This window comes from Rhinatrema bivittatum, chromosome 3, assembly GCF_901001135.1.
Source record: "Rhinatrema bivittatum chromosome 3, aRhiBiv1.1, whole genome shotgun sequence".
NCBI classification, from domain to species: domain Eukaryota; kingdom Metazoa; phylum Chordata; class Amphibia; order Gymnophiona; family Rhinatrematidae; genus Rhinatrema; species Rhinatrema bivittatum.
The window spans coordinates 92,129,803-92,153,821 of NC_042617.1; the positions used below are offsets into that span (position 1 = coordinate 92,129,803).

The 24,019-nt window shown below is 44.6% G+C and overlaps 1 protein-coding gene across 2 annotated transcripts in view; it reads right to left on the reverse strand.

The window, feature by feature from the left end:
* The window catches only part of NAPB (NSF attachment protein beta), a 98,839-nt gene that overhangs the window by 17,160 nt on the left and 57,660 nt on the right, over positions 1–24,019 (reverse strand). For both annotated transcript variants that reach the window (XM_029593472.1, XM_029593473.1), the window contains 3 exons: positions 21,255–21,339; positions 20,728–20,832; positions 9,968–10,036 (listed from right to left, as the gene is read on the reverse strand). In XM_029593472.1, coding sequence (XP_029449332.1) covers positions 9,968–10,036; positions 20,728–20,832; positions 21,255–21,339 — 259 coding nt within the window. The remainder of the gene's footprint in view (positions 1–9,967; positions 10,037–20,727; positions 20,833–21,254; positions 21,340–24,019) is intronic.

Genomic DNA, 24,019 nt, shown 5'->3' on the forward strand with positions numbered 1-24,019 from the left:
CTTGGTCCGTCTTCTGTGGAGAGATGCAGAAACACACCATGAAGATGGCTCTAGGGACACAGATCCAGAACATAGCCTTCCTTTATCATTCCAGAACCTTCTGGTCTGACGTAAACTTGATCCACCTCCAATTAAAGAGATAGGCGACCCTTTATCTCTTTCTCTGTTAAATGGGTCACAAACTTTCAACAGGAGACAGCAATCTAATCTCTGCCCATGACACTGCCTGAGTCCTAGTAGAATGAGCCGTAATGTGACAAGGCAACGGCTGATCAGCATCCACATATGCAGTCATGACTACCTCCTTAATCCAGTGGGCTATTGTAGCCCATACCGCCAGCTCACCCTGTTTACTCCCACCATAGAGTAGAGTATAAACAATCGGTCCATCTTCCTGAAAGGTTCAGAAATCTCTACATACCTCAAGATTTGCCTCTTGACATCCAAGGATCGTAAAAGGCGATATTCATCCACATCTCTCTCCCTATCCAGATCTGGCAGGGAATTGATTGATTCAAATGAAAATCCGAGTCCACCTTTGGCAAAAAAGGATGGAACAGTACTCAACTGTATTTCCCCCGGAGTTACTCGCAGAAACAATTCCTGGTAAGACAAGGCCTGCAGTTCGGAGATGCTATGAGCAGAACAATTGCCACAAGAAACACAATTTTCAAGATAAGTAACCTTAAGAAAGGCTACGCAACAGTTGAAAAGAGGGACCTGCCACAAAATCCAAAAACCAGATTAAGACTCCACAAGGGAGGAGAAGATGCTTCACCCCTTTTTTTAAAATGAGCCACATCTGGATGAGTTGACAAGGGTACACTATCCACTTGACCTCAAAAACAGGCAAGCCACCACCTGAGCCTTCAATGAACTAAGGGCCAACCCTTTACTCAATCCATCCTGCAAAAAATCCAAAATAAGCGGGATCTTACCGAATGAGGATGAACCCTTTGATCATCACACCAAGCCTGAAACATTCACCAACCTGCACATAGGCTAAGGAAGTGGAGAACTCTCTTACTCGTTGCAATGAGGCAATCACCGCAGTGGAATATACACGCTTCAGCAACCTAGCCCTCTCAAGGACCATACCAACAGTCGGATCTTTGTGAAGGACAGGCCCCTGCCATAGCAGAACCCTGTAAACTGGTAATCAGATAGAAGAGTCCACCAGGAGCCTTCACAAATCTGCATACCATGGCCTCCTGGGCCAATCTGTTGCCACTAAAAACACCATCTCTGTGTATCTCTCGATCATTCAAATCATTCTGCCCAACCTTGGCCCCTCCTGCATGAGGGCATCGATGACCAAAGTATCTATGATCTGTACTGCAACTGAAAAAGCGAGGAACCTTCACACTGTGGAATGTTGCCAGCAGGTCTAGAAACGGGAAGTTCCTGCAATCCACTATGAGCTGGAATGCCTCGTTTGACAATTCCCATTCTCCTGGGCCTAGACTGTCTGCTAAGAAAGCCCGCTCTTACATTGTTTTTTCCTGCAATGTGTGAGGCTGAGACCTCCTGAATTTGCACTTCCACCCATTCCATGAGTTGGGCTATTTCCACCACATAAAATTCACCACCACCACACAAAATCTCACCCACCGAAGACACCGCACAAGGACACCACAACATACCCTATCACTTGAAACCAACTGATCTTATCCACTCTGCTTTCTCCCACCATCCATCCCCCATTGATTGACTGCCCAAGTTTAATACTGTTGCACTGGGAGATCTCCCAAAGAAACCACTTTGCTACTATCTCCAAGATATCACTGTCAAATATGGATTCAAAATAGATCCAATAACAGGTAACGGAAAGAACAGTGACCTAATGAACAAAAACCAAAAATTTACAAGATTGTCATGCATTGAAGGAATTTATCAAACTCCAAAAATCCAAAACATCAAAACTTGCATACTATTCACCCAACTATTCTTGAACACCCAATTTAAAAAAAAATCCCTCTTATTAAGAATCTTATCGATGAACTACAACCTACAATATTTTGCATAACTGAAACCTGGCTAAACGACAAGGACAATGTACTCTTAAAATTATCTCATCCTAGCTACAATCTATTCCATATACCAAGACAAAAATGAAAAGGTGGATACTAATAATCTGCAAAAAAGAACAAACTAACACTAAAGAAAATTGAAATTTACCTTCCATATGAAGTAGCTATCTTAAAATCTAAACAAATTAATATTGGATTAGTATACTGCCCACCTGGCCTACTCCAAAAAGATTGCTCACCCATTATTGAACTTTTCACAAAAGAATTCTATACTCCAAAGACAATAATAATCTTAGGAGACTTTAATCCTCACATAAATGTTTTGCCAATAGCCCCCCTTCTTGCGACTCGTTCCTTGTAGCAATGGAGGCCTTAGGATGGACTCAACATCTCTGAAGCCACCCACAAAGCTGGTAACACACTTGATTTAATATTCGCAAATCCTAATTACTATAATAAAAGCACTAAACACAAGACAAGCCTACGGTCTGATCACCATCTAATCAAAGCTGATCTAATATACAAAAAACTAATAACTAAAAACTCAGATGAAAAACACCATAACTTTCAGAAAGAAAATAAAAATAGAAAAAACTAAAATGCACTAGAGATCAAAATTAATTTAAACTTAAACAGCTGCTAAGATGCATTTGATTTGTAAGCAAATATGAACAAAGAAATTGCAGATGAACATAGCCCAATACAAACAAAAACTATAAAGAAAAATAAAGAAAATCAGAGAACAATGAACTCCTGGTATAATGAAAAACTGAAAGAATCCAGGAAACTAGAATAGATGGCAAATAAAACCTACAGATGAATCATTAAGAAGATACAAATCTCACCTATCCCATTATCAAACACTTAACGAACAAATAAAAAAAAGAATATTACACAAAACAGATACATGAAGCAATTTTCAACTCAAAACTCGTTTGAGACAGTTAAAAGTCTAATTAAAGACTCTTCTTCACATCTTACAATGAACATTAAATTTACTAAAACTTCAGGTAATGATTATGCAACAGCTCTAACAGAAAAATCAAGATGCTGAAACAACAAATCACTGATTCCTACCTTCTGATAGCAACAGAAGATCTATTGGCACAAGACAGTCATTTCACAAAGTATCGAAACTGGAGATAAGCAAAACTATAGCCAAAATAAAACCTGCTACCCATCCCCTTGACCCGATACCAGCCACCCTGCTTAAACAAGTATACCAGACAATAACCCCTACAATCACAATGATAGTCAGCCTTGCCCTTGTGGAAGGTTCACGCCCCAAGATCTAAAATAGGTAGTTATAAAACCAAGTTTAAAAAATAAAGCTGGAAGACCTGATGACTAGAATAACTATTGTCCAATCTCCAACTTAACCTTCATTGCGAAAATACTTGAAAAAGCAGTCCTTACCCAACTTGAAAATCATCTTGAAGACAATAAGACACTGTTTCCTAACCAATTTGGATTCCAGAAAAACCACCCAACTGAAACTCTTCTTCAATCTGTAACTGATTCTATTGTATGAGGTTCTGACTCAAACCAATCATACAGCTTAGTCCTGATTGATCTAACAGCTGCCTTCAACACAGTTGACCATAACCTGCTATGCCAACAGTTGAAAAACATTGGGATTGATGGAAATGTGCTAAAATGGTTCACCTCTTTCCTCGCAGACAGATCATTGCAAGTAAAACTCGACAATTACTTGTCAGACACCTTCCAAAGCACAACTGGTGTACCACAAGAATCAGCGCTATCAGCAACATTATTTAATATCTTCATGCTGCCCATATGCAAATTACTAACAGACCTGGGTTTAAACTTCTTCCTTTATGCAGATGATCTACAATTCTATATCCCTCTAACACAGCGGTTCTCAACCTGTGGGTCGCAACCCCAGCGGGGGTCGAACGACCAAAACTGATCTGCGGACCGACCCCAACGGCCCGGTCCGCAGACCAGTACCGGGCCGTTGGGGTTTTTTGCCGGTCCGCGGCGCCGCGGCTGCTGCGGGGAGGCGGGGAAAAGCTGGAGACCTGCCTCCTCCAACCCCAAAAGGGAGCGCGTCGCGGTGCTCCTCCTACTTACTTCCTGCCCGCCCTGCCCCGGAAGACAAATGTTGCCGGAGCCACACGGGCAGGAAGGAGGAGGCGCGTCAGCCGCGTGCAGAAGAGGAGCTGCGCGGCCCGAGAAGACCAGAGCCGCTGCAGAGCCTATCCTGTGGTAACCCGTAAAGAAGAGGCCCAGAGGTGAGAGAGAGGTGTGTGCGAGTATGAGATGTGTTGAGAGATTGTGTGTGAGAGTGAATTGAGAGACTGTGTGTGTTTGCAGAGACAGCATGTGAGAGCCTCTGTGTGTGTGAAAGAGACAGCCTGTGCCAGTGAGAGACTGTGTGTATGAATGATTGCATGACAGAAAGAGCATGTGACAGTGAGATCCTGTGTGTGTATGTGTGTTTGAGAGAGAAATGCATGTGAGAATGAGAACCTGACTGTGTTTGAGGGAAGAAGACAGGTGGAGAGAAAAGAAACAGAAAAAAAGGCAATATAAAAGGAAATGGCAAAAAAATAAAGGGAAGCAGATGTAAAAAAAAAATAAATTACTTTTTACTGATTGGTACATGTAATCTTTGGGAATGTGCAAGAGTAGCACTTTCTCTATGGCGGATCTCACAATGTACGAGATCAACATGGAGGAAGTGGAAACCCAGGGGGCCTGCACAGAGGAGGCAGCAGAATGGGCTTCAGTGCCAATAGCAGCAATCAGCGCCTCCCCAATAGCCACATGGCAGCAGTGGCAGTAATTAGATTAATTGTTTGACTCAGCTGGAGGTGACAAAGTATGAAGTGGGATGTGAAATCAGCTTGATCTGGTGGAGAATTAGGATTGCTGTTACACATGAACTGTATTTGGCAAACATTAAATTAAAGGGAGCCAGGATAATCAATTGAAGCCTGCAGCTGAGGACTGATTCATTATGACTCATGTAGAAATTAGTTCATTTTCCAGATTAGTCTGCATAACACAATTCTCAACATTCAGCATTATTTCTGCTGCATAGAGTTTTATCTGAGAGGCTCTGAGGTTGTGAGGGAGCCAGTAAGAGTGAGAGCATGAGTGTGTATGAGAAAATCCAGGGGAGTAAGAGTGTGTGTGAGTGGGGGGGGGGGGGGGGAAGAGTGTCTTACACCCTGAGAGTGTATCAGTGTCTGTGAGAGCGAGAGGTTATGGTGGGTATAAGAGCATGAATGTGTATGTATGTGACAGTGTATGTGTGAGAGAGAATGGACATGTGAGAGAGAGAGGATAACCTCCTAATCTTCGACAATATCAGGGTGACTGGAAATCAAGAGCTCCCATGTATGGACAGCAGGGGCTTTTTAAAATCCTTATTAGTTTTAATTATTGTGTGTTATTTGATATATGTGCTGTTTTGAAATATTTTATTGGTGTTTGGGAAATTATAAAAATGTATATGATTTTAATTAACAGAAATTCTATTTATCAGTAATTTTAAAATATTCTTTTATTAGTATGGTTTTACTATAACTGATGCTTTATGTTTCTTAATTTTATTGTTTTATGAGGAATGGTGGTTCTGTTTATAAATGTCATAATAAATAAGTATGCACTAAAATCCAACCCCATCCATAACCCCGCCCCCATATGACCAAAGCCCCGCCCTCACAGGGCGAGGGCGGGGCGAGGGGTCACCGCAACATGAGGAACTGTATTACGGGGTCACGGCATTAGAAAGTTTGAGAACCACTGCTCTAACAAAACCATTTGAAAAAACATCTCTAATCTCTGAATATATGATTAAAAGAAAAGAAAAACTAGCTCAATGAAAACTCAATAAACCCTAATAAAACTGAAATAATTTGGTTGAGCCATAACTCACAAAATACTAAACCCCCAGGTATTGATCTTGGAAATTGCCAAGTAACCCCTGCACAACCCAAGTGAGAGATCTAGGGATCCAAATCAATGAAAATTTAACAGTGAAAACCCACATTAGCAAACTGATTAGATCTGGTTTCCACAAACTGTGGATTTTGAACCGATTGAAGCCTCTAAGCACAACAGATTTCAGAACAGTTTTACACTCTCTCATTTTCTCAAACCTGGAGTACTGTAATTCGTTACTTCTAGGTCTTCCAACTAATCAGTTAAAACCCCTGCAACTACTTCAAATTGCCGCAGCTAGACTATTATCTAGAGCAAGAAAATTTAACCATATCACCCCAATAACTGATGGCTCTGCATTGGCTTCCTGTTCAGTCAAGAATTCATTAAAGTTCTAGCAATAATATTCAATAGCACTAACCTGAACAACAATGATTTGCTAGGAATATCATTTAAACCTCACAACCCCCTGCGAACTCTCAGAACACAGAACAAAGGCCTCCTAGAAATCTTTACTTTAAGAAGCTCTCATTGCTAACTAGGGATAGAATGATTTCAATTGCTGGCCCAAAACTCTGGAATTCCTTGCCAGAAGAACTTCGAACACTAACAGATAAAAAGAAATTCAAACTCAACTTAAAAACTTAGCTATTCAAAAATGCCTTTTACTTGTCAGAAACACCCAGTTCCCCATGACTCAGATAACCTAAATAAATCTTGAACAATAACCCCTCCCCTCGCAAACTCCTATAATCTAGCTCTGTTTTCATGTTAGATATCTACCATTGTATTACCTCCGTCTCTATGAATGTTTATCTACCTTGTAACACTCATTTTATTTATGAATGTATTACCTGTAAATCGTGAACTAGTGATTCTCACATGGAATGACGGTATATAAAACATTTAAATAAATAAATATTTCCTGTGACATATGTTGGATCCAGGTTCTTCTCTGGTGATTGATGTAAGCCACCGTCTTCACAGTGTCCGACATTATCCGGATCACTCGACCTGCAATCGGTTGACGAATCGTAAGCATGCCAACCAGACAGCCTAGGCTTTCAGCCGATTGATGCTGAAGAGAGACTCTTCTGTTCTCCAGTGCCCTTGCGCTGTCAACTCCTGATATCAACCCTCCAACCCTGGAGGCTCGCATCCGTTGAGAGTACTAGCCAGTCTGGTGATTGTAGAGAAACCCCCCTTCCTTAGATGGTCTACTTGCAACTACCACAGCAGATGTATGCTAATCTCCATCGGTAGGCGAAGCCATATTGAATAGTTCTAAGACTGTGAACTCCAATGAGCCAGTAGAGTGCACTGAAGAGGACGCATATGTGCCCTTGCCCACACAACCACATCGAGGGTGATCACCATCAACCTGAGCACCTGTAGATAAAACCACATTGTCAGGCATATTGTTTCTGTCAATAGTCACACCTGCGCCATCAGCTTGTGAATGAGGTCCTCCAGCAGGAACACCCTGCCTTGCTTCATGTCAAACCAAACCCAGAGATACTCCAGTGTCTGGGATGGCTGTAGATTGCTCTTGGCCAAGCTCATCACCCATCCTAGTTCCTGCAGCAAGGAGGCACCTTGTGTGAGACCCAAAGACTCTCTTCCAGACTCTTGGCCCGAATCAGCCAATCATCTAAATACAGGTGAACCACAATGCCATCCTCTCTCTACAGCACCGCAACTACTACCATAATCTTGGAAAGGTCCTGGGCACAGAGGCCAACACAGAGGTAGTGCTCGAAACTGATAATTTCGCCCCAAAACTGTGAAACGCAGAAACCGTTGACACTCCAGACAGATGGAAATATGAAAATACGGCTCTGACAAATCCAGGGACTTCAGGAAATTCCACCAACTGTACTGCCATTATCATTTAGCATAAGGCTTCCATGTGAAAATGAGTCACCTGCAAAAGACGGTTGACTCCCTTGATATCTAGGATGGGGCAAAAGGAGCCCTCACTCTTGGTTGGGCACAACGAAATACATGGAATACTGGCCAGTATTTTCTTTTGACATGGGCACTGGAACTACAGCCCGCAGGCTGAGAAGCCTTGTCAGCGTACACTCCACTGCTTGTCTCTTCTGCAGAGTTACCATGAAAACATCCCGAGTGTAGCTATCTCTTATCACCTGTAGAACTCACTGGTCTGATCTGATCTCGACCCATCTCTGATGATAAATGAGACAGGCGACCACCATCTCCTGTTCCTGTGCGTGGGTCGCCACACCTGCATTAAGAGGCTTGGGGGGTGGGCACCATTACTCAAGTCTATGCCCCTTCCAGGCTGCCTGGGTCAAAAGGACCAAGATCTGCCCAAAGGCCAAGTCCTCTGAGAAGCCGCTCCTCTGTAGGGTCAAAAGCATCTGAAACCCCTAGCATGACCTTTCATGCCAAAGGAGCGCAGCGTCTTCTTCTTATCCTCTGGTAATCAAGGAACCTGGGACTTACCCCACTTATTGGCCAATTTTTCCCCTGCTCACTTAAAACAGAAATGATCCTTTAAAGGGCAATTTTGTAAGGTTAGACTTCGAGATTGTATCAGCCAAAAAACTCCTGAGCCATAACTGCCAAATTGCGGACCAGACTGCATCTGTGAAAAAGCGAATGCCGGTTCCATCACTGCCCTGGAAATCACACCAAATTCGTTGACTTCCTGAGAAAGAAGTAAACAAGAGTGAGCCATCAGGGAGTAAAAGAAGCTCTCTCTGCAAATTCATTGTCACTGCTTCAAGGCCTGCTTAAGGATGACCTGTGGGGATAGTCGTCTGCTTGGTGACAGCACACACACGTGCGCATTGTGGAAGCACAATTGTAGCCGGATCCAGGGGATACAGCCCTTCCAAGGCTAGCTCCCCTTTAAAATTAGCTTTTAGGGCACCCCATTCAAGATCAATTCTTGAATAGCCTCCATAATAGGGAAGAAACATGAGGCTTTACGTAAAGAAATCAAAATGGGATCTTTCTTTGGCTCAGAAAAGGAATCAGCCTCCGGCACGCCCAGTAACTTCAATGTCTGGGAATTCAGAGCCGGCAACTCATCTCTATGAAAGAAACACAACATAGTTCTACACGGTTCCAGCCCCAGAGGAATTTTCTCCCTCTTCCACAGAGTAACGTTTGGCTTCATCATCCGAACCATCTGGGCCCCTATCGGCATGACTCGAAGCAGGTCTAGACGTGCACACAGGAAACCACAGCCTACTATGCTGATCTGTTAAGATTTGCCGAGCCGATGGCTGTGCCTTAAAGAAAGGAATGCAGTCCTTGAAAGATTCCACTCACAACAAGGCTGAGGGGTCCATGACAAAACCAGGGGATGTCGGTTCTGCGCCCACTGAACTACCTTCCCCTGCTGACAAACCAGTTAGGGGAACCCCAGATACAGGCAAACCTTCTGGCACCTTTCCCGCGCCCCCCCCCCCCCCCATTCCCGCATCATGCTGGGAAGGACCGGGCTTAGAAAAATCAGATGGAGACAATTCTCCCTGAGCCTCCAAACAGAGCTGACACACAAGCTAGCGGGAAAGCTAAGCTGAGATGCCCAAATATGGCAAGCAGCAAAAAGATAAAGGCACTTAAGCTTCTTTGTCATCGATGTCAGAGTTTTCAGTATGCTCCAACAGGCATCTGAGAACTGTGTGCACAGTTGTGCTCACGATAAGCTCAAGAGCAGCGGAAGGATCCATACCAAAACCAGGGGCAGTAGAGTAAATAACAAGGAGCTTAAGCTTCTTTACTACCAATGCCATGCATAAAACATCCACTAGCAGCATGCTTACAACAAAGTTCTTGGTATATATGCTGTTTTTAACATGGTCTGAAATTATTTCTTTATTATTTATTTAAAAATGAAATATGCTTAGAACAATTTTTTTTATTGTATAATGCTAATTATAATAATTCATATTATACAATAAAAACTTTTAAATAAAGAAAAACAGTTTACAAAACGGCTCAGTGATACAGTGTTACATTACATATCTTTTTCAATAAGTTCTACTAACCTTCAATAGCTTGCATTCCCTAGAATCTGAGAAAGCTGGGAACATTTCTTCATACTTCTGAACAGCAAGCTGAAACATTGACACTAATCTTTAGATTTTGTTTCTCAAATTTCTCCTCAGTAATGACAGCTTATACAACTTCCTAACAAATAATACAATTAAGGTCAGATTTAAACTATTATGCTAGCACGTATCTTTTGCATAGAGGGAGGTGATGCATGATGGATAAAGCTAGATCAATAAGCTCAATATTGGAGATACATGCAAGCTGTGACCATGGTAACTGGTAACAGTTTAAATATGAAAACCCTCCACTAATAAAGTGATCTTCAGAGGGCTAGCTGGTGTAGCAAAAATGACACAAGGCTAGTGGCACCTTAACTGGTTAGTCTATAAGGAGCCACCTGCCTCATGTCATTCTTACAAATAAAGTGAAGTTTCTTACCTGTAACCAGTATTCACGGATGACAATGGAATCACCAGTCACATTGATGGAGTAATGATATCCAATGGTACCAACCACACCACAAGTTTCCAGAGCTCTAAAAGAAAAACTCAAAAGTTCCTCTAGGCATGTGCAGCAGTTCCCATGTCCTGTACAGCATGCCTTAGTTCTGTAATTCTACTAATTAGCTCTACTCCAGAAGGGAGAAAGGTGGTGTGTGTGATTAATGATTCTCCTGACTTCAGAGAACACATGTTACAGGTAAGCTAGTTAGAAGAACCAAGAACAATCATTCAACCAACAGTGGAACAAATCTTTCTGGAAGAAGGGGAGAAAGGTGGTGTGTGTGATTAATGATTCTCCTGACTTCAGAGAACACATGTTACAGGTAAGCTAGTTAGAAAAACCAAGAACAATCATTCAACCAACAGTGGAACAAATCTTTCTGGAAGAATCACAACCCCATATTTTTTTTTTTTTAAATATGAGGACCATCCTAAAAGAAAGAATAGTCCTCGGGTGGGTGGGAGAGGAGAGCTGAAAATAGGCTCTAATCCTTAAATAGAATCTGAATAGCCTGCCCAAACCTGCTTTCATTTCCTAAGTCTGAATCTAAACAATGACCTGTAAATATGGGGACTAAACTCCATATCACAGCTTTGCAAATCTTGTGGGTCACCGATGCAGCTGTGCCATGACATTATGGGCCTTGACATGTCCTTCTAAAGTCAAAAATGTTTGGGCAAAAATGAATGATATGTAATCTGATATCCAATTAAGTGTTCCCTTTGACATAAAAATCTTAGGTTTATTGGGAAACAAAAATGCTGGGTGGACTTTCAAAGATTTTTCACACAAAAAACTTGAGTGAAAAAGTCTCAAGTTATTCTGAAAATATCCATTCCAGCTACACGGGACAGCTATTCTAAACAATCAACTTGAGCCAGAAAAACACACTCCTCAACTTTAACCAAACAAAAATTAGATTACATGCTTCATTAAAAATGACAAAACTGCATAAGTCTTTTCATAAGATGGATATTCACAAGTCTCTGATAAACTTCATTCATGGAGGTTAAACATAGTAAATTTCCCCTGAAGACGACAATATATAAAAAATATACCCTATTGTAAAAATATGCAAATCAGAGCACATATTCTTCATTTCTTCTCTTCATGTGCCGATACTCATTGCATACTGCAAATTATTTTTTCAAAAGCTCATAAGGCACTTTCACCAAATGCAACCCACTATATTATATCCTAAACAGCATTGAAATGGAGATATACCATGGGAATTACAAAGACTGTCAACATCTCCAGTATGGTACAGAGAAAAGAGGGACACCCCTCGAAGGGATGAACAGTTGGGCATCCAGAGGGGAACTCATAAGGGTTGCCCTGGAACCCAGTCGAATCTTCCCTTTCAGAGGGGTGAGGGAGCAATGGGATAGGGGCCTCCCAATCCCAAAAGACCTTTCAACTCCCCAGAGGAGAGATGAGGCACAAACACTGATCGCTGTGGTGCTGAAGTGACCAACCCCGCAAAGACAGCCAACCTTGGATGGGGGAGGTCACCACTGTCATCCACAGAGGGGGCCCCAGTGAAAACACTTCAATGACTGCTGCTGCCGTTCCCCAGCCCTGGCCTCCAAGAAGACGCACCAATTCAAAGAATCCAGGTCCCAGTTCAGAGAAAAACTTGCCAGGAACAGAGTCTTAGGAGCGTCCCCACAAAGAAGGGGTTTTGGCCACGAGAGGTTGAAAGACACATTCCTCCGCTGAGATAAAAGAGGACTCCCAAACCATTCTCCTGATGTCTACTTCCCTCAAGAGTCCGATCAGGAATGCAGCCCTAGGTCAGTCCTGTGGCTGCGAACACAACCTATTGTGTCCGCCCAGAGGGAAAAGCATGTACACAGACACCAGATGGCAGAGGGGAATCGAAAGAAAGAGCCCCCTGATAAAAAAGCACACTGAGCGGTACTCATGCAATGGTATCCCATCCTGCAGATGATTCCATGCGCTGTGCACAGAATCCCACCCACAGCAAGACCAGAGCACCACATGCCAGAGCCAGTGGCTACATGCTGCCCCACGACAAAGCACAGAGCGTGTGATGATGCCTCCCCACAAGTGCCCTTCAGCACAGTGCGGTACAGAACTAATGAAGAAATTGAGAACATGATGGGACGATCCTAGAACCCTGGCATGGCTCAGGCCTGCACAGACAGGGAGAATGTCGCCTGCCATTGCCAGAGGCACTCCGAGTAGATGCCTAGCCTTTCCCAACCGCGCATACTACGCACCAACGTCACAGTAACTCTTAGTGGAGTAAACAATAGTGTGTTGACTGCGTCTCCAGAACCACTAGTGCTCTGGGCAAGGTATGGTGGAGGGTGGTGGTGAATGGCGTCGACCCCCTCTAGTACCTGATAAAGTTTCGAGAGGTGGGCCCCTGAAACTGTGTCCAGAATGGCTTACCTTCAGTTCCCTCAGGGAACAGCAGCAGCGAAGTCCCTGGCAACTAGATGCCAGGCAACTAGATGCCCATGAGCTTCTGTGGTCATGTCCTGCGGCCTCCGACTGCAGCCACTGGTGCTTAGAGTGGTGATGGTGCCCATAGGGCCCATAGCGTTTTCGCGCTCAACACCACAAAGCAACAATGAGGGCACCCAACAATTCTGAACTCAGGGCTTCGACGGCACTTGACCGAATCATAATTAGTCTGACAGCATATAGCACCATCCCCAGCGCCACAGGCACCTGCGGAAAACAACCACCCGGTGGCCCAAAGAAAACAATGAACGCCAGCGCCAACGATTGCTCCACTCAGTTCACTTATTTGTCTGAGGGAGTCAATGCTGTGAGCTCAATGGCCTCGCAAGTACTAAGGCCGACCAAGAGCCTCACTAGCGCCCATTAACACCGATGGTGTATGCATCCCAATGGGGCCTCCAATGCCGAGATCATCGGCAACCATGGTCCATTAGCCGCAGGCCGTGAAGACCCAGCACAGAGCTCTTCAGTGCCTCATAGAGGACACCACCAAGGAGCTTTGAGGGCATGCGACCATTGTGCTCAGATGCCCAGTGTACCAGGGTGCCTCATGTTCAACGCCAAAAACCCCTGCCACCTGAGGGCTGAAGGGTCACATGTGGGCCTCCAAAAGCCCCGGCAGTCAATGACCAAGGTGCTCAACTGAGAACCCAGTGCCTGGTCGGTGGCGCTAGACATAGTCAGGGAGGTAACAGGAAGGATTGGTGGCCCCTCACGTCAATGGCATCAATGGTATTGGGGCAGCACCGTATCACGATGCCACTGAGGCCATATTCCACGATGACCTAATGGGTGGCCGCGGCATCAAAGGTATGCACCTCAATGGTATTGAGGGCTGCTACAGCATCAAGGCTACACCTCACAGCAGAAGGTCTGCCAGCACTTCAACTTCGAGTGACAATACCCCTGTAAAAAGCAAAAACTTTGAAATAATCACAAAATAAAAAATTCTGCTGCTACTGACTCATGTAATAAATTATGTGGGTGTGGTGAATGACCATCATAAGTGTCTTATCACTGGCTATATTGATGAAGCCTATAGTGACACTAAGACCTGGTATTTATGGTGCAACATGCAAAAATGGTAAAGCCTTAAAGCACTAAATCCAGAATAATCATACAGTGGTGAGGAATGACCGATGATTATTCTCTTGGAAGAGTCGTGGCAGGGGGATTACACAAATTTGTCCAGAGGGAAGTGGTGGAAATCCAGGTAATATCCCTCTCGAATGATGGCTAGGACACACTTGTCCGAAGTTATCTCCACCCATCTTTGGTAGAATAGGGCAAGTCTGCCCCCTATGGCTTCTTCCTTTGGACGGGTCGGCTGATTTTCATTGTGGGGTGCGGCTGGGGCCTGGGCCCGAGCCGGCTCCCCTTTTGTTGTGCTTGTTCCGAAAGGACTGGCTCCTGCCTGTGGGGCGAGCTGCTTGATATGTGTTTCTGTATGGGTTGAAGCGCTGAGATCCTCTGCCCCTGGAAGTTCGGGGGAAGGGTTGCTGGTTTCTCCTATTCCTGTCCTCCGGTAGCCTTGGTAGTGGGGATTCGCCCCATTTGTTGGCTAGTTTCTCTAGTTCGCTTCCAAACAGGAGGGTTCCCTTGAAGGGCATTCTTGTGAGTCTCGTTTTGGAAGATGCGTCAGCCGACCAGTTTCGGAGCCAAAGTTGCCTTCTGGCTGCCACTTCTGATGACACTCCTCTTGCTGCGATGCGCACCAGATCAGAAGCGGCATCCGCAAGGAATGAAACTGCTGGTTCCAAGGCTTCCCCAGGAGCGTTGTTCCTGGTCTGTGATAAGCAGACGTGTGCCACCACGGCGCAGCAGGCGCGATCTGTAGAGACATAGCGGAGACGTCAAAAGACTGTTTGAGAATGGATTACTGAAGTCTGTCTTGAGCATCCTTGAGTGCTGCTCCTCCCTTAACTGGGATAGTAGTGTGCTTCGAAACCGCACAGACCAGGGCATCCACTTTCGGACATGCCAGGAGATCTTTGGCAGCTGGGTCCAGAGGGTACATGGCTGCCAGGGCACGCCCCCCTTTTGAACATAGTCTCCGGTGCATCCCATTCCAGGTCAATTAGCTGCTGGATGGCTTGTAATAGTGGGAAATGACGAGAGGTCTGACGGGGTCCCTCTAGTAGGGGATTCGTCTTAGGTTCCCCCGAGGCATTTGTGCCCGGGATAGTGAGCTCTTTCAAGCTGTATGTGACCAGGTCTGGAAGCTCGTCCTTGGTGAAGAAGTGCCTCATGGTTCGGTGGGGCTCTGTCCCCGGGGGGAACTCCCCTTCTTCCAGTGGTTCTGATTCCTCATCTGAGTTGTCCGTGTCCCTGAAGGTGGGGCTTCTGGGCGTTGGAATCACTTCCCTGGGCATAGAAGGTCCCGGGATGTTGAGGTCCTCTGGCAGAGGTTGTGGCCGTATTATTGGAGGCCCCGGTTGCATGTGGACAAAGGTATGCAGGCCTTTGAAGAATTCCACCTAGGAGAAAGATGCTGGGTCTAAATTAAGGGGCAATGTGTCCCTGGGGAGTCCCGTTTGAGGGAGGGTCCCGCTGGGAGACGCCAGGTCCGGTGTACTGTTCGAGAAGCTGGAACCCAGTACCGGCTGGGGATGGCCATGGGCTGGATCCCCCAGGGCCTCATCGCACTGTATACACAGGGCCGTGGCCTCATGCTGTGCAGCTCTAATGTGGCATTCTGGGCAAAGGCCCTGAGCTTCTTTTCCAGTAGTGCCATGACTTATGCACGTAAAATACAGGGCCTGGGTGGCTTAGCTTTATGCTCCGGTGCGTTGAAGTTATGCACGTAGGCTTGGTACGCGCTCAGGGAGACGTGCGCACAAATCGAAGTTATGTACCCGGCACAGTAAGTGCATGGCTATGCGCATCGCTTGTGCGCATGGTACTTGGGCGCATGACATTATACACACAAGATATGTGTGTGCATGGCTCGCCTCTGTGCGCACGGGTCGGGGCGGCAGACAGGGTGGCGAACAGATCAAAATGGTGATGGCGACCATGCAGACAATATGGCGACCGCCTCGGAGGGTCTCCACGTGGGAGGACCCTTGGATCTGACCGGGGTCTAGCCCTGCTAGGGCAGATCAACCCGGTGGCATTGGTCCCGACTGGCAACCTGTGCGACTCCTCAAGCTTCGGAGACTGGAGACTTTTAAATAGATTTCTACCTTACCTTGTCTCGGCATTTCCCGGTCTCGTTCTGGGTGGTCTCCGGCTATGGGGAGGGAGAGGAAATATCTTCATCGCCGCGCTCGAAGTTGCACCCGCTACCTCAGCCTCACCCGATGTTGGGGGCTAGGTCCCCACCGAGGGTCGGCCGCCGGACCGAGGTTTACCTCCGAGAGATCGCGGAAATCACCTCGGGAATTCTCAACTGGGGGAGGGACCCAATGGGTGTCACCACAGGAGAGCGGGGCTCGTCTGTAGAGGTAAGATTTCTTCTTGTTTTGGTTTTCTTTGTTAAATTACTCTAACGCTGTGCTAGCGTGCATAGAGTCCCGAACTGCTATGGAGATGGAAAATACCGAGGAGCTGCACTTCCTGCAGGTACTAGGGCCGACGTCAGATTGAAATCTGATCCATCTCCAATTGCTATCAGGAGTACACCATACCCATTGGTCCTGAGTCCATCTGCTACACGCTAGGAAAGTAGTAATTTCTCATTCCATCTTTTCTTAGCATCCAGTTAGATGAATCTAGGTCCAATAGGATGTACCCAAGCTACTCCTGAATAGGCGGGGAGGCTGCCCACAATCCTGTCAAAATTACACATGCAAAAGCTGCATCCTCCCGGGCCTGCATATCCAGATGATAATACCTGGAAAAGTTGTTTAAGGAGGACCAAGTCGCAGCTCGGCAAATATCAATGGGTGACAGCAACCTAAATTCCGCCCATGACACTGCCTGAGCCTTAGTGGAATGATCCGTAACCTGACTAGGCAACAGCTTGCCAGCATAAACATATGCTGCTGTAACTACCTCCTTAATCCTGTCTGCTAGTTCTCCTTGTTTAGTACTACCATGAAGGACAAACAGGTGATCCGTTTTCCATAAAGACTCAGTAACCTCCAGATACCGGATGATACGTCTCGACATCCAAGGACATCCATCTCTCTCTGACCAGAGACGGCAGGGAGATAAGACTGATTCAAGTGAAATTCAGTGAACACCATCGGTAAAAAAGATGGAACAGTATGCATCTGTATTGCCCCTGGTGTAACCCGGAGGAAGGGCTCCCAGCAAGACAAGGCCTGCAGCTCGAAAACTCTCCACACACAACAGATTGCCACAAAACACACCATTTTCAAGACCAGTAACCGTAAGGACAGGTTATGCTTTGATCTAAACGTAGGACCTGCTAAAAAAATCCAAGACCAAATTAAGACTCCATAAGGGTACTGGAATCCGCAAGGGAGAACGAAGATGTTTCACTCCTTTCCGGAATCAGGCCACATCAGGATGAGCCGACAAGGGACCACCATTCACCTGGCCCCTGAAACAGATGAGAGCCACTACTTATACCTTCAAGGAATTAAGGGCCAATCCTTTATTCAAGCTGGAATTTGTTGCCAGAGGATGTTAGTGCAGTTAGTGTAGCTGGGTTCAAAAAAGGTTTGGATAAGTTCTTGGAGGAGAAGTCCATTAACTGCTATTAATCAAGTTTACTTAGGGAATAGCCACTGCTATTAATTGCATCAGTAGCATGGGATCTTCTTGGTGTTTGGGTAATTGCCAGGTTCTTGTGGCCTGGTTTGGCCTCTGTTGGAAACATGATGCTGGGCTTGATGGACCCTTGGTCTGACCCAGCATGGCAATTTCTTATGTTCTTAAGCCATCCTAAAAATTCCAAAATAGGCGGGATCCTGGCCAAATGAGAAAGAGTACCCCGATCCTCACACCAGGCCTGAAACCCTTGCCAAACTTTCACATAGTCCAAGGAAGTGGAGAACATTCTAACTCTAAGCAAAGTGGAAATCACTGCCACTCAGTATCCACATTTCAGCAATTGAGCCCTCTCAAGGGCCAAACCATAAGACAAAATGGAGTTGGATCATCATGAAGAACCAGACCCTAACTTAGCAGGATTCCTGTTTGCCAGACGTCGAAGGGGTGAGTCCGCCAGGAGCTGTCACAAAGCCGCATACCACGGCCTCCTGGGCCAATCTGGAGCAACCAAGGCACCATCCCTCTGTGGCGCTCAATCCTTTGGATCAGTCTGCCCAACATGGGCCATGGAGGAAAAGCATACAGCAGCTTCCAGCCACTCCTGCACTAGGGCATCAATTCCCAACGACTTCAGATCTCTCCTGCGACTGAAGAATCGCGGAACTTTCGCATTGCAAGAAGTCACCAGGACATCAACAGGGGACCCCAGCGATCCAGAATCAGCTGAAATGCTTCGTCTGACAAATCCCATTCTCCTGGGTCCAGACTCTCCCTGCTGAGAAATTTTGCTCTTACATTGTCTTTGTGTGAGGCTCCTGAGCTCAGCCTTACCTGGCTGAGTACAGAGACAGTCTCCAGCTGTGGGGGGAGAAGGCATATGCCATCACCACCATGCTCGGCTTCCTATACCCACTGCCTTTCAGCCGCTTAAGCAGCTAAGTCCACGCCAGCTGAAAAACCAGCTACCGGACTCATCTGAGAGACCACGGAAATCACCTCAGGAATTCTCAACTGTGGGAGGGACCTTTTGGTATCACCATAGGAGAATGGGGTGAATGTAATATCCTTAATTCTCCTTTTTCAAAATGAAACAATCCCAGGTAGGGAGACTGAGAATACTGGCAGGCTGATGTCACTGCAGGGATATATGTACTGTGACATCAATTTGCTCCATCTCCATCTTCTGGTAGAGTGCATAACCCACTTGTTCTGGATTCATCTTACTGGATGCTAGGAAAGCTGACTTTTTAAAATATGAAGACAATCCTAAAAGAAACAATGGTCCCCGGGTGGGGGAGGAGTAAGGAGATACTGAAAATAGGCTCTAACCCTATAGTAGTCTCAGAGACTACTGGTAAAGATCTGAAGTGTTGTATAGTAGTCTATCTTCAAAGAGATTCCCTCCAGTATATAAGGCACACTCATGAGCTTTTCCTGCACATTTTCATGAAGGCCAGACACATGCAGCCATGAGAGTCTCTGCTTGTCTACTGATAGTATAGAGGCTCTTGATGGTGTTTCAAAAGCACTGTATGCTTAATGGATACATTTTTTTTTGCACTGCTTGCCTTGAGTAAACAACGGATGGAATTTATCTGCATACTTTTGAGGGTGGCAATTAATGAATTCCTATACTGTTCCAAAATAATATATAAATGCTTAACCATATAGGTCTGATAGGATGCTATGCAGGACTGGAGAACAGCATTTTCATAGTGCCTCCTTCCTAAAAATGGTTCAGTGACCAACACTCAGAGGCACCAAAGCTCACACTTTAGACCTTTTGTAATGTTTCAGAACAGATTCCACCACAAACTAATGTAACAGTTGGGCCTGGTTGAATTCCACAGCCATCTGCACATATTTAGTGTTTGCCTTCTTGCGAATTCTGAGAATAGAGTATGGGGTTTCCCATGCATTCTCTTGCATACCGCTATCAGAGCCAAGGCAGGACAAGCTAGGTTATACAAGCAAGAGCTGGCTGCTATAGTTACCAGTATTTTTTCTCAGCAATACACAGCCATAAACTTCAATGGACCATTGAAATGAATAAGAAACAAAGAAATGGGACAAAATATTCATTTCATTCATATTCATTTCAAAATATTCATTTCATTCATGAAAATATTCATTTCATTCATTCATTCCCTCCTCCAACCCCCCTTCCCCTTGCCCCTCCCTCTCTCCCCCCCCCCTCCCCCCCTAGTTCTATTATCAGTTTCAATGTAAAGCCCTGTTGGCTACTTTTTTGTTCCATGGAAACCGATGTGATATTTTCTTAAAACAATCATGGGCTCATTCATGTTTTGCCCATTTGTTTCAAATGAATGCACATCCCTAGTACAAACTGACATCACCCATAAGTGCGACTCGGTAATTTATCTTGTCTTATGTTTTTTTCTCTTAATATATAACTACTGCTATTTTCCCTTTTCAAAATGATCCCTAAAAGGAAAAGGAAAAGCATCATATACTCTTCTGTGAGAATGGACACTACCAGGGCCACAAGTCTGCGATTCCACGGTTGTGGCCAAAGTCACAGAACCTGGACCCTGTCACAAAAATGTAGAATATAGCCCTTCAGCCTACCTGCTGATGCCTCCTCTAACATTGCTATCTGTTCTGCAGTACTGATCTCCATTTACAAAAAAGGTTCACTCCCCAGAGATTAAGTATTCTGAGGTCTTAGAAGAAAATTTGTTTATTGCATACCTTAAAATTTAATTTTATGATCAGCAGTACTGTGTGAAAAATATCTGGGAAGCTGCTTGAACACTACATAAACAGAGGTGATAACTGGATTAAGATTTTCTATACTTATGTCGGCTATACAGCACTATAATGATGTGGTTTTCAAAGTAATGACAAATATGGTGTTCCTTAACCCCAGATATGAGTGCTCTCCAAATACATATATGATTACATGTTTTCAAAAAATACTAAATGAGAAAAATGTTTAGAAAAAGATTTCTTAACCAAACCTGCTACAATCCACTGTACACGTGGAAGTAGCTACAACTATAGCAGTAATAAAAAAGTAACATTTTACTATATAACAGTGAAAACTACTAACCTTCGAATTCAATTCATCAACAATAAAATGGCAGAGGGCTGCTTTGAAAAAGTACTCTTTTGCACTATACTTGAGCAAAGGATTGTCCATGGTACTTGTTCCAATCTAGAAAGAGACATTTATAATTAGTTTACCACTGGTTGACAGCATGTCAAAAATGTTTTTATTAATTTGCTATGAGGTCACTTTTTAAAATTATTCCTGCAACTAAAATAACTTTGCTCAAATGCAACGATTTATTATTTATTAAAAGTTCTTACATACCACTTGTAACAGAAAAAACATGCCCAGTAGTTTACATATAAACAGTAAAAATAAACAAAACCAGTTAACAATGCAATGTGAAAACATAATTCAATAAAATATATAACAAAACATCTTAGTCCTGCCTGGGGGTTCACCCTGAGCTCTCTCTGCTTTACCTAAACCCTTCATTTGGAAGAAAACTTAAAAGGGGAATATTTTTAAGAAAAACAGCAGCAGATGCAAATAGATAATAAAGCTATGAAGACATGTGATACACTAACCTGTTCATAGATTTCAATAGCCTTCTGATACTGCTCTAGCTGTGCAGCATATGCAGCCACTTTCAGCAGACATTTGTTAGCAGAACTAGAATTAAGAACTTCAATTAACACAAAAAATGGCACAGCAAATATTCTCTACTGAGAAACACATACTGTAAGCAATGTTTGAATTCAAATACAAAAACTGGTGAAGTACATACATAGAAACATAGAAATGACGGCAGAAGAAGACCAAATGGCCCATCCAGTCTGCCCAGCAAGCTTCACACATTTTTTCTCTCATACTTATCTGTTTCTCTTAGCTCTTGGATACATATCTATTATGAAGGGATCATTAAGTAAAAATATAGATATGTGCAGAATATTCTTTTTAACAGTAGTAATATACTTATTCTGATTTAGAAACAAAGCATTATTTACGTTTCTGGATATATGATGCAACATTTTTTATACAACATTATGGGGCGGATTTTCAGAGCCCTGCTCGCGTAAATCCGCCCAAAACCGGGCAGATTTACGCGAGCAGGGCCCTGCGCGCCGGGAAGCCTATTTTACATAGGCCTCCCGGCGCGCGCAGAGCCCGGGACTCGCGTAAGTCCCGGGGTTCTCCGAGGGGGGCGTGTCGGGGGGGGCGGGCCCGGTCGTCGCGGCGTTTCGGGGGCGTGTCGGCAGCGTTTTGGGGGCGGGTACGGGGGCGTGGCTACGGCCCGGGGCGGTCCGGGGGCGTGGCCGCGCCCTCCGTACCCGCCCCCAGGTCGCGGCCTGGCGCGCAGGAGGCGCGCTGGCGCGCGGGGATTTACGCCTCCCTCTGGGAGGCGTAAATCCCCCGACAAAGGTAAGGGGGGGGGGGTTTAGACAGGGCCGGGCGGGTGGGTTAGGTAGGGGAAGGTGAGGGGAGGGCAAAGGAAAGTTCCCTCCGAGGCCGCTCCGATTTCGGAGCGGCCTTGGAGGGAACGGGGGTAGGCTGCGCGGCTCGGCGCGCGCCGGCTATACAAAATCCATAGCCTTGCGCGCGCCGATCCAGGATTTTAGCAGATACGCGCGGCTCCGCGCGTATCTACTAAAATCCAGCGTACTTTTGTTTGCGCCTGGAGCGCAAACAAAAGTAGGCTATTCGCGCGCCTTTTAAAATCCGCCCCTTAGTGTTCATTCATTATCTTGCACAAAAAAAAGTTTGAAATATCAAGCCGCAGTATCCAAAAGCACTCTAAGTTAAAACAATGACTGGTAAGTTCTATCCCTATCCGACTACTGCAGCAACAAAGTCAGAACCCACTGACATTTTCTGACTTCTGGCTAAACACACATTTGACTTCCATGAAGTCTTCTGTAAGAGGACCAAGACCAGTCAGAAGAGCTCTTTTAGGCGGTCAGAGGGGCTCTGCCTGCTTCTCCTTATTATATCAAATAATCAGTGGGAGGAGGCAAACTATTTGGAGAGCCCTGTTATTACCTCACCTTGTCAGAATCTTGTACAGTTTCAAAGCCTATACAGGTTTCCCCATCTCCACACACTGAAGAACAAGAAGTCTATGCAAGCCAAAAATTCCCAGAATCTGGCTGAATAGAATTCAATAGCTGGCCACTCCATGGGAGAAAATGTTGAAGCCTGATTACCTAACATAGTATCTAAAGGACATCCGAAAAACAGTCCCATAAATTGGCTCACAACTCAATTATTAAATAAGTGTATTCATCGTTATTAATTAATAAAAATCTAATACTGTTTATTTGTTATGAAAAAATTCTCTCTTATGGCTTCTTTATTTATCTTCCCATCACAATCCCACCCAATACACAACAGACTAACATAAATACAGACATACACAACAATCACATCAACACACACCACTCTTCAACACTCTTCATACAACACTTCAACATTTATCTTCTCCCGATATGCCACTTCCTCTCAAACCTTAAACTGACTCACTTCATATATGCTGATGACATCCAAATACTTATCCCAATACATAACTCTCTTGAAGACACCTACAAATAAACTGCCAACTACCTCACCAAAATAAAGCAACTACTAACCAACATGAGACTTATCCTAAACATTGATAAGACAGAAATAATCATGCTGGATAGGAAGAACAACCCTACGCACATACCACCACTCAACATAATGAATCAAAAGACGGCAATCTCCCCTGTCACCCATGCCCGCAACCTAGGAGTCATAATTGACAAGGAACTATCTTTCAAGAACCACATCTCCGCAAAAATCAAAGACGGATATCACAAACTCCTAACCCTATGACACCTAAAACCTTTCCTTTCCCCCAATGACTTCAGAACAGTCCTCCAACTACTCATCTTCTCCAACCTGGATTACTGCAACTCCCTGCTATTCAACTTACATCTCACCACAATCCGACCTCTCCAAATCCTTCAAAACACAGCCACAAGAATACTCACAGGAACAAAAAAATACGATCACATTACTCCAACTCATTTCACTACACTGGCTCCCAATAAAAAACAGGATAGACTACAAAATAATATCCATAATACACAAAATATATGAAAATTAAACAAATTGGCTAAATGCATCCATAAAACTCCACTCACCAAACCAAAATCTCCATTCAGCTAACAAAGGTCTATTAAAAATTCCACCTGATCGTCACAAACTTAGCTCAACTCAGAAGAGAGCCATATCCCTAGGAAGCCCCGAACTATGGAACTCCCTCCCAACCGAACTGAGAACACAACAAAATTTAAAAACCTTCAAAAAAACTAAAAATGTGGATGTTCAC